The sequence below is a fragment of the Misgurnus anguillicaudatus genome, chromosome 15 (genome assembly GCF_027580225.2).
Source record: "Misgurnus anguillicaudatus chromosome 15, ASM2758022v2, whole genome shotgun sequence".
Classification (NCBI taxonomy): Eukaryota; Metazoa; Chordata; class Actinopteri; order Cypriniformes; family Cobitidae; genus Misgurnus; species Misgurnus anguillicaudatus.
This window is the reverse complement of record NC_073351.2, coordinates 27,606,446-27,621,606: the sequence shown is the minus strand read 5'-3', so window position 1 is coordinate 27,621,606 and position 15,161 is coordinate 27,606,446. Positions and strand designations below refer to the sequence as shown.

Below are 15,161 nucleotides of genomic sequence, written 5' to 3'. Positions count from 1 at the left end.
CACCTGATTTTTGTAACCATGCGTACCTTATACGCGTATGTCACACATACGCTAACACGAGACTATAGTATGTAGCCCAGGAGATGCATTGCATTTTGTCAAAATGCGCAAGTGTCGAACCTCTGTGTACACGTCCAAGGCAAATAAACTATGCTTTGCAAGGCTGTGCGTTCGACCGTGCACGTACGTTCAAGGGCTGTCACAATTAATCGTGCAAATGTGCGTTTTCTCAATGAATGAATTTTAACGAATTACTGTGAAATCCCGGCACATCTCAAAGCCAGGTGGCGCTCTCGTGCAGAAACTCTATTTGTGCCACAGAAGAAGTAGCATTACAAACGCTATTCCAGGAAATGTCTACAGGACTATTTATATCATTGTTCTTCAAATTGTTTCAGGTATTTTCATGATAATAAAGAATATTTTGAATGATTTTGTTTAACGATTGTTACTTTTTTAAATGCACGTTATAAACGACTCCGACTCATAATGATTTCAGAATGATAAGGACTTCTTACTGACCAAATACCGTAGTACATGCACAAGCTGTGCATAAAATACAGAATCGATTCAAAATCGTTTCTAAATCAATTTCAGAGGCATTTTAAAATGGAACACGCGATTAATCGTTGCAGCCCTAGTACGTTCGCATACACATAAAAAACAGACTATACACATCAAGCTTCACAAATAAATTCATATTAATAGTCAAAAAAGTCCATTTTGATTTTATGGTGAGTTTAATTAACATCGCAGCAATCTCCTGCACTTTCCCTAACTCTCCAAAAGACAACAATCTGCTTAGCTCAAGTATTATTCCTTGATCATGTATCTGATGAAGACAAACATGGCCTGACTGATCAGCAAGACTAAAGCTGCTCATAGCTGATGGTAGCTGCCAAACGTTTGCTTGGAATTGCATTAATTTAAGTAGGAAACAAACAAAGACATACTGGGCTCTGGGCCAGTAACAGTTGTACTGAAAGAACAGCCAGTGGACCCATCCAATCATTGCATTATGGGCCACACCGTACTGGGGATATAAAACAAATAACCTTTAAAACGAAAACATGACAGTGCTATAGCCTATAATCTGTAAAGAGGCAACTGTGTATGTGTATACAAGATGGCGTGACCGACAGCAACCCAAGGGATGAGAAGAGCTCTAGTTAGAGGCCTTGGGGAGGGTTTGCAGGTGTTGTGAGGAGACATCTTGGGTTGCTTTGAGCAACAGATGATAAACAATGACAGAGTGATCAGTGCGGTTGCTACAGGAACACATACACACAAGCATCAGAGCCTTTTCTTCTGTTGGGAAAGTGCAAGAGAGCAAGAGAGATGCATTATATATTCATCTGAAAAACACAGTATCAAAAAAGTAAGGGAGCTAAACCGTATTAATCTGCTAAACGAAACCATTGCAACCTTATCATTCTGTCTGGCAAGAATCCTTGGAGTAGTTCAAATCTCTGCCGGTTATCTTAATGGCCAATAATTGACTTGGTGAGGCAAATCAAAGTTGACTGCACATTTCAGATCACCCCTCATAATGTGTGCATCACGTTGATGCAATCTAATTTAAAAAAAAATCAAATCAATGCCATTAACATTAGGCCTACCTAATATGATGCTTTTTACAACCACAGTATATACAGTCAGGAGCCATGATGCAGAGCAACACTTTGCTTAGGGGATAAGCTGAAATCAATACGGTCAACCTATTTTGATCACTGAAGCACAGCAAAAAGCCTAAATGTTTAGTCACCTTGTTTGTTTGTTTTATAAAATCTCTCAGCTTCAGAGTGCAAGTCAGGTGCAAGAAGATTAAAAGAGATTAAAACCACCAGGTTAAAATGTAGCTGGGACAGTAACATCACGTGTGTCCCTTCGTGAGAAATCTCCGACCTCATGCTTCATCCTATGCAGATTTACTTGAAAGACGCCTCAACGCTTTTGTATCTCTGTGTGCCATTTTCATCCTTGTTTACCTGGTAAGGGGACACTTTTTTTGAAAATCTGCTCCCCTAGAGTTTTGATTTTTACCGTTTTGGAATCCATTCAGCTGATCTTCGGGTCTGGCGCTGGCACTTTTAGCATGGCTTAGCATGGTCCACTGAATCTGATTGGACCATTGGCGTCGCGCTCAAAGGTAACCAGGGAGTTTGGATATTTTTCCTGTTTGAGGCTTGACTCTTCTGTAGTTACATTGTGTACTATGACCAACAGAAAATTAAAAGTTGCGATTTTCTAGGCAGATATGGCTAGGAACTATACTCTCATCCTAGTCTCAGCCTCAGACGTCACGCCCACAAACCGCCGGCTGAACGTCTGATGTTCCCCGTACACTTCTCTGGAAACCCTGTGAGAATGTTAAAGTCGGCTTTGATTGGTTGAAAAAAAACGGATTTCCAGGAGACGCGAGTGTCGCGATTAGTTTCGGTCCCTGGAAAACAAAGCTCTGACGTTCCATTGAGTGAAGAGAGTGTTCACGTGGATAATAATGAGCAGTTATCATGATCAGCTAAACATTGGATTCTTAAAAATATGCTAAGTTTGCGGCATCGACTCTCTAAAAGACGTCCAAGAGTTTTGCTTGAGGCAGTTAGTGGAGTCAAAAAGTTCAGTTCTCCTGAATTGCTTGTATGTGTTAAAAAGTGGAGAGATATGCTTCAAACAGACGTTTAACGGGAGCGTCTCATTGGTGTGGCTGTTGATGAAGTGCACAACGTTGTCCTATGGTGAGTAATGTTGTTTATTTAGATGCTAATCGGTTGCGGCTGGTCATTTCAATAACTGACTTGTTGCCAGCCGGCTCGTTATTGTGGGGAGTCCGAAACGTGACGCTAGATGAAACAAACTGTGATTGGTTGTTTCACATGTCGGTCAAACAGCTCGTGGGCGGGATTTGTCCAGAAAAAGCAGCGAAAAAACACCAGACCTTCAGTATTGAAGGTCTGGCTACGCGAGACTACTCTCATCCTGGCGTAATAATCAAGGACTTTGCAGCTCTAACATGACTGCAGGAGGCGCAATGATATTACGAAGCAGCCAACAATAGTCCCCTTTGTAACTTTTTTCAGATTGGCTGAATGGATTCCAAAAAGGTAAAAATCAAATGTTTAACTCTAGGGGAGCTGGAAAATTAACATATTTTCAAAAAAAGAGGAGTGTCCCTTTAAGACCAATTTGTACTTTTGCAACAAGTGTACACCATAGCCTATGCATAGACGCCGCATCCTATGCCTACACCTCCCGAAAAACGTAACTTGTTAATTCTATGTGGACTGAAAGTTCTGTGATTAGTCTGCTAGAACCCTACCATTAGAAAAAAAGCGCAATATATAGCGTCACAATTCTTACGCTTTTCCACCTGCGACAGTAAGAAAACAACGATGGACCAAGTTAAGGAGTGATATTTAACAAAAGTCGCGGTTTATGCCTTTCCAACAACGTGCACACCAAACTGCTATGCATATCCTACGCTGTAGAGAGCTTAGCAACGCAGAAGTATAAATAAGGCTTTATGTATTACAATTTAAATAAAGGGCTTATGGGAAGCGAGTCTATGGCAGCCAATGACAGGGCGTTAAAGTCAGAGTCCTCAGGCTTTTATTATGCCTTGGTTTGCTTTTATCCTGAACTTTTTCAAACTTTTAGCTCTCAGGCATAAGACGGCTACCCCATATAACAAGCAGAGATAGAAAGTTGCTTAAAATATAGCTGAGCAATAAAATATTGATGTATCACGATTCTTCCCACAGTATTGCACCACAATTATTACCCACGGTTAAATAAATAATGAAGCAGAATCTCAAAATAAGCAAAATTTCTCATTTCTCAGTTTGGTTGGAGGCATTGCTATGAGGCAATGGACTATTCAATATCACAGCAAAGGCACTTAGAGACACACTGGGTATGCATTTGCCAGTCTCTGTCACATTTAAAGAAATAGTTCACCCAAAAATAAAAATTGTGTCATCATTTGCCCTTTTCAACCTATGTGAGTTTCTTTGTTTGGTTGAACACAAAAGAAGATATTTTGATAAATTATGTTAATCACACACCCATTGAGTTACATGGTAGGAAAAACATACTATGGAAGTGAATGGGAATTGGCAGAAAATAAAGAAACTGGATGAACGTTGCCTTTTATTGTACTGAAACATTTTAAGCGTTCACAATCACTCGTGGTGTAATGGATGCACACATCCAAAACCCCAAGAGTCATTATTAAGCTTTTAGCTGGTTTCTTTTTGGTAAACTCTCCACAGTACCCCTACAGTATTGTTCCTGTTCAGGATGGCGGACAAGAAGGTGTGACATGTGGGCGGAGAGAAGCAGATTTTATTGGTTGAGGTGAAAAGCCCAGCATGCATGGAAAGACTAAGGAGGAGACAGGCTTAGTCTATCAAACAAGACAGAGGGAGAGTGGACACAGATGGTCCCATCAATAACCCCACTCTCCATTCCACCACCAACGGTGAATCTACTGTTGGGAAACTAAAACACTATGGCCGATGGCCCGGCCGGAGCAGATGGTAGGTATTTGTGAACCTGCGGAGAACAGTGGTACAGGATGAGTCAAGCAGGAAGTGTGGGAATTCTCCTGAAAAGGAGACACTTCATTAACAATAAAAGACGGCAATAAATGTGATGACAAAGATGTAGGAGGATTTAGGGTTAATCTTGTACTGTTAAGGCCCCGTAGTTATTTTTTTTTGTAATTTCAAAGCTGTTCTTCTAGATAATATTTTATATTGTATTATAATATAGTTATAATTTTCTATTCGAGCACAAGTCTTTTCTTGCATCATTCAGCCGTGCATAAGTCAGCATGTGTGTCTTATTGGAAAACTGCATTACAGGATATAAAATTTATGGGGGAAAATATCCTTGCATGACAGGTTGTGGACAACCACCCCTGCCAGCAGCCAACAGGAGCAGACCAGTGAATCATGACCTGGTGCCATGCAAACTGTGTAACATCAAACATACAATCTGTCCAAAGAAAATCATGCTATTGTGTTTTGCCAGCAGGCCAAGAGACCACATTATCATAACTGCGCCCAAGTAATAAATCCATGCTAACCAATTTACAAATAACCATTCTACGCTTAGAAAAAATGTATTGAAATACTTAACCTTACTTTTACTAATAGTGTCAAACTTTTGGGTATATTGTTTACATGAAAGTGGACAATAATGTCCATAATGAGATCGACCTATCATCAGCTTGTAAGATCGCCGATATGCGAAAGTTTTTCTTATTTATGACAACTCTTCTTCAACATGATGCCATTAATCTGAGTGTCACTGATGCCTGAGCACGCTGTAAATTACTTGCGTGCCAGGGAACTGGAACAACTCACAGGTTTTAAACTTGTGCACGTAACACAACCTCTCCAGTAAAAGGAAATGTCATAGCATTACAAGCTTAGGTGTGAAAAACGTCAGAAACACTGCAAAAGCACGTGGGAACTAGGTGAGACAGCAAACTTACTATGTGATGCATAACCTTGATAGTATCAAGATTGTGTTCCTGTGGCTTAACCGGTAAAACTTTGCATTAGCAACACACAGGTCAGGGGATCCATTCCCAGGGAACACACATAATGATAAAATGTATAGCTTGAATGCACTGTAAGTCACTTTGGATAGAAGCATCAGTGAAATGCACAAATGTAAAAAGGTCCAAATCAAGTGCCTGGTTACTAATGGGATCAACATCAAAACAAACAAACCCTATTTACAATACTAATACACGTTTTCATAGTGCATGTTTGTTATGTGAACAAAATCTGTCATAGTATCCCTTCAAAATATAACAAACATACTTCGTCTCTCAAACAACTTTTCTCTTTAGCTGACATCATTAATCCCTCTAATGTTTTATAGCCAAACCAATTGCCCATAGATAAAATTAGGTCTACAATGTTTGGTTTCATACACCAAAAGCTTGAAATATAAACAAATAACGAGACACAAGTCCCTCGCATAAGCTGATTAAGAGGAAATTGTCGCAGTTACGATTTTCTTCCTTGCTGTATGACTTTACAATAACATTTATGCATTAAGCAGAAATATTTATCTACAGCAATTTACAGCACATTAACTCTTTCCCCGCCATTGACGAGATATCTCGTCAATTAAGAGAAAACGCTTCCCCGCCAATGACGAGATTTTCCGTCTTTCCGCAATACCGCCCTTCCACAACTTTTTAAACCCGGAAGTACTGCCCTATGGCAAGCGGCTGCATGTCCGTGTCTGTTTTAAAGATCGCTCTGAATGGGATCTCTATGAAAAGTCCGTCACAAACATGGAATTATCTCTGCTTTTTGCTCAAAATGTGGTGTTTTTGCAGAAACCTACCCATATTCAAAAGCTGATTACAAAAGAACTACTCAAGGTAGGATGAAACGTTTTTTTTTTGTTTGAAAGCAGAGGGTCTGTTCTTTCATTTCGTATATTGTATGTTTATATATCTGAAGAAGAAAATTTTCTGGAAGGCATTAAACTTTGGTGAAAATCATGAAAAACGCTGGCGCTGGCTAGCAACTTTTTAAAAAAATGCTGGCGGTGAAAGAGTTAAAGGGGACTTTTTCCATGTTTAAGTGCTATAATTGAGCCCTCTGTGCAATCTAGAAAATATAAAAAAGAGCAACCCAGTAACTAATGGTGCGTTCACACCAGACGCAGAAAAGGGAGCAAGCGCGAGTGATTTGAATGTTAAGTCATTGGAAAGATCCTGATGCGTGGTAAGCGCGAATGGCGCCTTCGGCGCGAATAGAGTTGAAAAATCCAAACTTTGGTGGATTTTCACACCGTGTTAACCAATTAGGAGCTTGTTCTAGCAGTGAAGTGATTACAGGAAGTGAGCGGAGGCAGAAAAACCAAACAACAATGGAGGATAATGCTCATTGCTACACGAGACATCGTACTATTACAGGAATTAAAAGGATCTTGTTTGGAAGAAAGTCAGTGAGGAGTAAGTTGTAAGTTTACTCAATTTGAGCTATACAAGCCCCTCCCTTGACGTGAATTTACGAGTGAATGTCTCAAATGACTAGAATTTCACGTACGAACGAAGCGACTACACTCATATTCAATCGTCTAATTATGCGCGAAATGCGTTTTTGCTGCCTCTACCGCATCTGATGTGAACGCACAGTTAGTTTTGGTAAACCATTGACTGCAAGCATGTGAAAAAATAGGTCATTGAAATTTGGCTCCCCTTTTGATGTCAACAGGGGATAATACCACCCCTTAATCTGCATGATCCAACCACTGCACGGCCATTTAGTGCAGGTATCAGCTCATTTGCATTTAAAAGGACATACCCAAAACGGCACATTTTCCTCACACCTACAAAATGGCAATTTTAACATGTTATAATAAATGATCTATATGATATTTGGATCTAAAACTTCACATACACACTCTGGGGACATTTACATTTTTAGCTTTAAATGTCCCTTTTAACGCTATAGATCTTATAAGCATTCTGTGAGATTCAAACCTATAACTGCTAGGGATGCTCCGATCAGGATTTTTGCAGCCGATACCGATCACCGATTTGTAATCTTCGTGATCGGCCGATACCGATTCAGATTTTTTTAAAGCTGATATGCAAGCTCTTTGATGACTGTAACTGTTACAATCTTTCTAAATAAAATAATACCACGGATGTTGCCTTTGTTATATTACTTGCAGTAATTAGGTATATTATTGTTTTAATAGAGACTCAAATAAATAAGCACAACAAATATTTATTTTGCAAAGAAAAATTTAATATGGGTTTAAAAAGGCTTATGTCTCCTAAAAGTACTGAAAATAAAACACTTCATAGACTTTACTGTATTAATTAAATATACACGCATTCGTATGAAGTATAAAAATTCTTCAGTCAAGAGCAGAGAGTGATTTTATTGAGAGATGAATTAGGTTACTGCAGCTTTAAGACGTGAGAGAGAGAGATCGCTCTGTTCACGTGCACTGCTGAACGCAGACAGGCAGCTGTGAGGAAAATAAAAGTTTAAACGCTCAAAACTTTAAGACGCATGCAAATAAGAAACTTTTGGCATGAGGATGCAATTGTCCGTGATAGATATGTGTTGTATACGCTGTTTGATGGGGATGTGAAGACGTCTCGCGCTGTTTACCGGAGCGCGTCCTCCGGTAAATATGCGTATCTCTGTAAAGGCAAAGAGAGACATACAAATCTGCACGCTGCACATGAGCAACAGGTTGTAAAAATGCTCGCGCTACGTAAAAATGTCTTTAATTGCCGCCGCATTCAGGATCCTTTTGATGACAAAAGTAAACAGAAAGATCGGTTAATGAGATCGGCAGATTTAGCGAGCACCGATTGAGTCATTTAATGCCATTATCGGCCGATACCGATCGGCGGCCGATCGATCGGAGCATCCCTAATAACTGCTAGGGCTGTGCAAAAATATCGATATAGCTAACTATCGTGATAATTTTCCACGATGGTGTATCGATATTTCAGCCTCTGGTGTCGATATTTTTAAACCTATCAACTCCCTCTGTGTGCGTCAAACGACCTCTGTCGCTGCTGTACTTGTCGCTGTCCAGTTATCTGTCATATACGGCCATCCGGCCAATGTCTCAAAAGTTAGTGGGAGTGAGAAAATGGCAGAAAAATTTTAAACGCCTGCAGCTTTCAAAGCCGACGGGTGGAAGCACTTTGGCTTTAAAAAAGTAAAAAAAAAAACAGCTCTATTTCTTTATACATTTTTGATAAAAAAAGCAGTGCAATGTACCGCAATATGCAACGTATCGTGACACATTGTAATGTGCAGCATGTATTGTATCGTAAGGCCCTTGCCAATACCCAGCCCTAATAACTGCTATGTTGCCGTTACCGCTATCATTTTCACACCTATCACAGTTCTGCAGAGTAAGCGGTTCCCAAAAAGTCCCAAGTCAGGTTAAACAACATGACAGTGCAAATGATTTAAAATGCACTGATGAAAAAAGTCAAAAGGTAGGAAATGCATGCAAAAGAAAGTTTACTAAAACGCTCACACACACACAGCATCAGCACCCCACCTTTACAGTTAAAGTTTTAGGGTTTAAAGAAATCATCCTCTGCCAGTTGTGTAAAAAACTGATGGCTGTTTATGTGTAGGGTGTTTTCGTGTTATTACACCCCGTTTGGCTGGCAGAGGCAAGCTATTGAGTTCCTCGGCACGGATACAGTGCATCATGGTACTATTAACGGTCTTAGTCATCATATGAGCAAGAATCTGAACATTCTTACCAAATGAGCACTGCTGCTTCAACAAAAAAACGGTGTCATGATACCGCTCGCTGTCCCTACATAAATAATAGGCATTTCTGTTTGCAAACAGCCCTGGAGGACTCAGCCCTTGGCATGATGCCACATCTCCATGGTTACTACAATGCAAAACTGACTCTTTCCTGATGATGAGGACGATTATGATGCTCTGGAGGAAAAGGAAATGGATCTTGTTGCGTTTGCTGGGAGATAGAAGTTTTTCAAAAGATCTCTGCTTCAGAAAGCCTTATAACGCAGGTTTGGGGGGGGGTTAAATATTAAGATTAATTCAATTCAAAATGTATTTCTGTAGTGTTTTCACAGTTTTGCATTGTTGTAAACTGCTTATAGAAAATGCATACAATAATTTAAGCACAAACAGATAAACAAACAGATATTTGATAATAAAATATTGAATTACTATGCAAAGATTATTATATAGAGACTGCATTTACAAAAAAACATATTGAACTGATAAATACAAATAGGGATATTTTAAACGAAAACCACACTGTGCTGCTCGCACAAAAAAAGAGAGCATTAACTGTTAACTCAAATCAGATCGTATTACAGCTGTAGCACCTGGTTATGTTTACTTTATAAACTTGACAGATAGTTTAAGATACATAAGAGTAGCATACGTGCGATCAGCTTCAACCAAACCTGTTGTTTGCTAAAACAAGCAATCTGATTGCCATTCATCACTCATTATATTCAATCTCTGCACTACTGTTACACTATAAGCACGATGCACAATTCCTTTAAGATGTGTAGCGATGATTAAATAGTTTGACTGCACCACTGCACGTACCTTTGACTTGACTTTCGTACTCCACGATGATTTCTTTATCCTTTTTGAACTTCGAAGGATTCGACATGTTTGAATCAATGGTTGAGTTATCAGGATGTTTGTAAACCGATGTGCTCGTTGACGTTTTTCCTTATAACGCCCAGTCCATCTCAAAAGAAATATCCAAGTTGTTCAGGCTGCAAATCCCCAACAAATACCGCCGCAAATGTTACAAACAATCCCGAAAGGAATTGCGCCGTCTGCGAGATCAAAGCGGGAAGAGTTTCCTGTAGTCGCAAGAAAGTGAATGCTTTCTTCGGGTAAATGTCCACGGATTTATCCAGCAAGAAAATAGTCAAACCTCCTGTCTTTAGTCAGCCGCCGAGCGATCTGGAAAGACGCGGCGGCATAATGACATGTTGTTGTTGCTGTAGTGGACCGGCGTGACTTTCGGCACCGTTCCTCGCGTCTGACTGACTGATCGCCGGACGGTTTTGCGGATTTTGACTGACCTCAAAGCAGCTGGATAAGCAAGTGGTTGGAAATGGGAGGGATTTAAGGTGTGGGGGGAGAGCGGGGAGGGGGGTTACAAGTAGCGGAAATGTGGACGGGATTGACAACTTCACTAACCAGTTGTCCTACGAAGTCGTTTAGTGTTTGCACTTAACATAAGCGATGCTGAATGGTGTAGTTATGTCTTAGTCAACAAATAACCAAACAAACTTATTTTAACTTCTTCATTTGATATGAAGTTAAAGAAAATATAGGCAAAACCAAGTGATCACTCTATAATCCAAATCCTTAAACCTCCATTTGATTTCTGATACTGACTTTAAAAGTTTCAATAGTAAAGTTATGCATTGAGGTTTTTTATATTCACATAACAGTAATGTAAAAAAATAATTAAAATATTATATATTATAATATATTATAAATAATATATATATATATATTAAATGTTCTATTATATTAAATTATATAGCATTTTAATTTAAGTATAATCATTTTAAATTCATATTTAGATTTAAAATAAGACAAAACAAATTTTACAAAAGCTAAATGTCAAAAGTGTTTGGTTATTTTGCATCTTTTTATTTATGTCAAGATCTAGAATTTTCTTTTTTTGGGGGGGGTAGAAATTGTGAGTGGGGCTTTAAATGTTGTGGACATGGGGGTCTTAGTCAAAACTGTTAATATTGTGTTATGTATGACCCCTGGTGGTAGGTGTATGGTACTACACTTTTTTGTGTTGCTTGGTAGCACGTTTGGCTAGGTTTGCTAAAAAACAGCTTTTAATGAATTGATTAAAACCATACATTTATGTTTAGGTAGTAGGGTGGTATACTAATGCTAGCTTAATCACCCACTCCAATTATATGTATTACAGTACAGCATACTGTCTTTTTTGTTTACTTTTTTACGTTACAGCATACTGTCTTTTTTTTGTTTAATTTTTAACGGCACAGCAAACTTTCTTTTTTTGTTTAATTTTTTACGGTACAGCACACTGTCTTTTTTTGTTTAAAAAATTTTACGGTACAGCATACTGTCTTTTTTGTTTAATTTTTTTACGGAACAGCATACTGTCTTTTTTGTTTAATTTTACGGTATAGCATACTGTCTTTTTTTTGTTACATGTTTTACGGTACAGCATACTGTCTTTTTGTTACATTTTTTTACGGTACAGCATACTGTCTTTTTTGTTTTAATTTTTTTACGGTACAGCATACTGTCTTTTTTATAATTTTTTTAAGGTACAGCATACTGTCTTTTTTTTTTAAATTTTTTTACGGTACAGCATACTGTCTTTTTTGTTTTAATTTTTTACGGTACAGCATGCTGTCTTTTTTGTTTTAAATTTTTATGGTACAGCATACTGTCTTTTTTGTTTCTTTTTTTACTGTACAGCATACTGTCTTTTTTGTTACTTTTTTATGGTACAGCATACTGTCTTTTTTTGTTACATTTTTTTACGGTACAGCATACTGTCTTTTTTGTTACATTTTTTTACGGTACAGCATACTGTCTTTTTTTGTAAAATTTTTTACGGTACAGCATACTGTCTTTTTTGTTACATTTTTTACGGTACAGCATACTGTCTTTTTTGTTACATTTTTTCATATTTAATGCATTTGGCAGACACTTACAATGCATTACAAGCTATACATGCTATCAATACGTGCGTTAAGTGGGGTTCAAACTCATGACCATTGCATTGCTGACACTATCCCATCTACACTTATTTTTATACTGCTTGTAAAAACCAGGCAGTTTCAAAATAAAATCATGACTTTTATTTTACTGCACCGAGCTGAAAACAACATATGACACATGTGAAAAATGTAATGTTAAATTTACTGTCTAAACTAATTACTAACTTAATAAAACACAGCTAGGTACATAATTTATTAAACTATAGGCTACTATATAAAGTATACACTTACTTGGGTAAGTGCTTGGATTATTTTCATGAAATGGCATGATGTATAATAAATTAATACATTAAGGGCATTAACGCACAGCAGCATTTGATTAACATCAACTTAACAACTTACACTACAAACACATCACAAATAAAACTTCACAGTACACAAACTAAACAAAAAAAGTATCTTTAAAAATACGATATCGATGCATAGCATCGCTGTGAGTCAAAATAACATTCCCTAAGCTTATCCTAACTGACTTTAAAAAATGCCTCTTCCAGGACCTCTGTAAACTTGTCCTTCATCTGCTGACGGAAAGCATTGTACCACTCCAGCAGTTTCATTCTCCTCTCCGTTTTCTCTTTCTGGCTCATTCCCCGTTCCTTCTCCAGGATAACGGACAGCTCCTTCCAGTCCTTGAGAAAGATGAAGGGTGCTCCTGCATCTTTAAGTAGTCGGAGTGGGGACCGGGTGCTGGCTGAACAATCCCCTGGAGTCAGGACGTCCTCCACTACAGGCACAGAGCCATAGGCACATGCTTCATAGATGCGATAGCTCTCTGTGTTTATTCCTACTGGACAAAGGGTGAGGTCACTTTGTGCTAACGCCATCTGGTACTTTCTGGAAGTGTCAGTCGTCTCCTGAGGAAGCCACCTGATGATACAGCATGCAAAAAGTATTGTAAAACAAAGCAATACTTGCACAATCCTGCAACTTTAAGGGTATACTGTTCTATTTCATTTTTGTTATGATATGTCTTTTGAAACACAAAGCAATAAAAGCTTTATTGCATTTTTTTTTTTAAAGGCAGATTTTTATCCAAAGGTATACATTTTTTTCATGTGTGATCTTGGGAACACTTGACTTACCTTATCTAGTCACTCATGTAATATAAAGTATATAAAAATCAAGTATATAACTACAAAAACAGACAGAACACACATTACTTCCAGAAATACATACTTCTCTCTAGCATGCATGATACACTCTTTCTCCATTCCTTTCTGCTTAAGGATGTTCATCAGAGTTTCCCTTGAGGAATTTTTGTAGACAGTCCCGAGGAAGTTGCAGAGGTATGGTCTAGCAGAGTTTATCATATGACTGCTAAGTGAGATTACAGGGAAATTCCTGTAGCTGCAGAAAAAGAAAATCCCAATATAAAAACAATCCATAAGAGGAAATATATAAACAAACTCTTTCCAAGACTAAAAATGTATAAAAGAAAAACTAAATCTTACGTGGCAACACCTAGCGGCCACTGGAAGATGTCTTTATCATTGACCCAAGGGCTGTCATACACAAGGAAGAGAAGGTCCACAAATCCTCCATTCCTTTTCAGGTAAGAACTTATCCAGTCATTATTGCACTCCTCATTGCCCAAAAGGACCACAGCCACTCGGGACACAGTGTGTGCCTGCACCAGGCCCTGGACGTACTGAAGCCACTGGATGGAGTAGGATATTTTTTGCTGCACACGACCATTCAGCACTAATACCACACTGTCTGTGTCGAGAGCAATGTGTCCTTGGACTACCGCTGGACCTGTGTAGAAACTGGGCACAGATTGGCATAACCAAAATGTATGATATTTCTGCATTCGGCATAAATAATCCAAAGCTATTTCAATGGCATGAATCTAATCAGCATGTGTGTTCCCTGGGAATCAAACCCATGACATTTGAGATTACCTGAAATTGATCTTCCCCGACTCGATCTCCCCTTCTCTCCATTGGCTAGATTTGTCCGGTGGGTTGAGAGGACCTTCTAAAATGTGTTCCCAGAGATAAAGTCCTAGCAAAATGTAAACCGGGAAATGCCTTTTTTTATTCATGTTATTTTCACATTAAGTTATTAACAAATCATATTAGCATGCAAAAACAACCAAGGCAAAACAAGCAATATCTTTTCGAAAAGACATGTAATAATGTAATAATAACATTTTTTTCTGAATTAAATCTCTATTTTACCTATGGCAGCTTTTCCCCAGATATGAACTTTATATCTTTTTGGCCTGCTAATAGCAATTTGTTCTTGGTATGATCTGAATGCATCTCGATTTTTTTGGACTGCAATAGAGTAAGCACGCTCGTCTTCTTCCCACGGGTTCCACGCTTCCTCTCCTGCGTTCCCATTATCTGGAAACATAGACCGTATTCAACAAATCTGTTAGAGGCTTGAATTAATGCAAATATTTATGGACGATATGTAGCGTATATAGCAACAGCACGTTGTATTTTTATCATAAGACTAACTTGAAAAATGATATTGGTTATTATCCTTCATTCTCTTACCTAAAGTCGCAGAGCCCTTTTTGACTACTCGATGAACACGAGATATGACCCTTTTACTAAAAAACACATTATATGCGGCATACAGTGAAAATATAGCATAAGCAAGAACAACTATGATCGCTATTTTACGCCTAAATAATCTCATGTTTAATTTTCAGGTGACCATCGTGCGGATCCCGACAACTGTTTACATCTTCAAGAGAATGCGCTTACGATGCCACTTAAAATATATCAACTACTAGAAAATATTAAACGTTTTTAAATTAAAAATTGAGGTGATAATTAACTCATTTAAATTAATTGAACATTTTAATAGTTTTATAAAAGGAATTTCATCACTTTTTCTTATTTTA

General features: G+C 38.2%; 2 protein-coding genes across 5 annotated transcripts in view; both read right to left on the bottom strand.

Moving 5' to 3' along the window:
* srgap1a (SLIT-ROBO Rho GTPase activating protein 1a) overlaps positions 1–10,647 on the bottom strand; it is a 133,511-nt gene extending 122,864 nt beyond the window's left edge. The window contains exon 1 of one of the 4 annotated variants that reach the window (XM_073853702.1): positions 10,113–10,647. In XM_073853702.1, coding sequence (XP_073709803.1) covers positions 10,113–10,179 — 67 coding nt within the window. In that variant the 5' untranslated portion in view covers positions 10,180–10,647. The remainder of the gene's footprint in view (positions 1–10,112) is intronic. The other 3 variants (XM_073853701.1, XM_073853700.1, XM_073853699.1) reach the window with 3 other exon arrangements.
* A 1,635-nt stretch (positions 10,648–12,282) lies between these two features.
* Positions 12,283–15,140, bottom strand: rxylt1 (ribitol xylosyltransferase 1). Its single transcript, XM_055174890.2, has 6 exons — positions 14,809–15,140; positions 14,485–14,652; positions 14,206–14,308; positions 13,756–14,070; positions 13,481–13,651; positions 12,283–13,171 (listed from the first exon to the last, which is right to left on the bottom strand). The coding sequence occupies exons 1-6, from the start codon at positions 14,951–14,953 to the stop codon at positions 12,769–12,771; spliced, it is 1,305 nt and encodes a 434-aa protein (XP_055030865.2). The 5' UTR covers positions 14,954–15,140; the 3' UTR covers positions 12,283–12,768.
* Positions 15,141–15,161: the final 21 nt, after the last annotated feature.

Coding starts and splice junctions, on each gene's coding strand:
- rxylt1 (XM_055174890.2), bottom strand. CDS start 14,953: ATGAGATTATTTAGGCGTAAAATAGCGATCATAGTTGTTCTTGCTTAT. Junction 14,653..14,808: donor AAAGGGCTCTGCGACTTTAG/GTAAGAGAATGA, acceptor CTATGTTTCCAG/ATAATGGGAACGCAGGAGAG. Junction 14,309..14,484: donor CTGGGGAAAAGCTGCCATAG/GTAAAATAGAGA, acceptor ACATTTTGCTAG/GACTTTATCTCTGGGAACAC.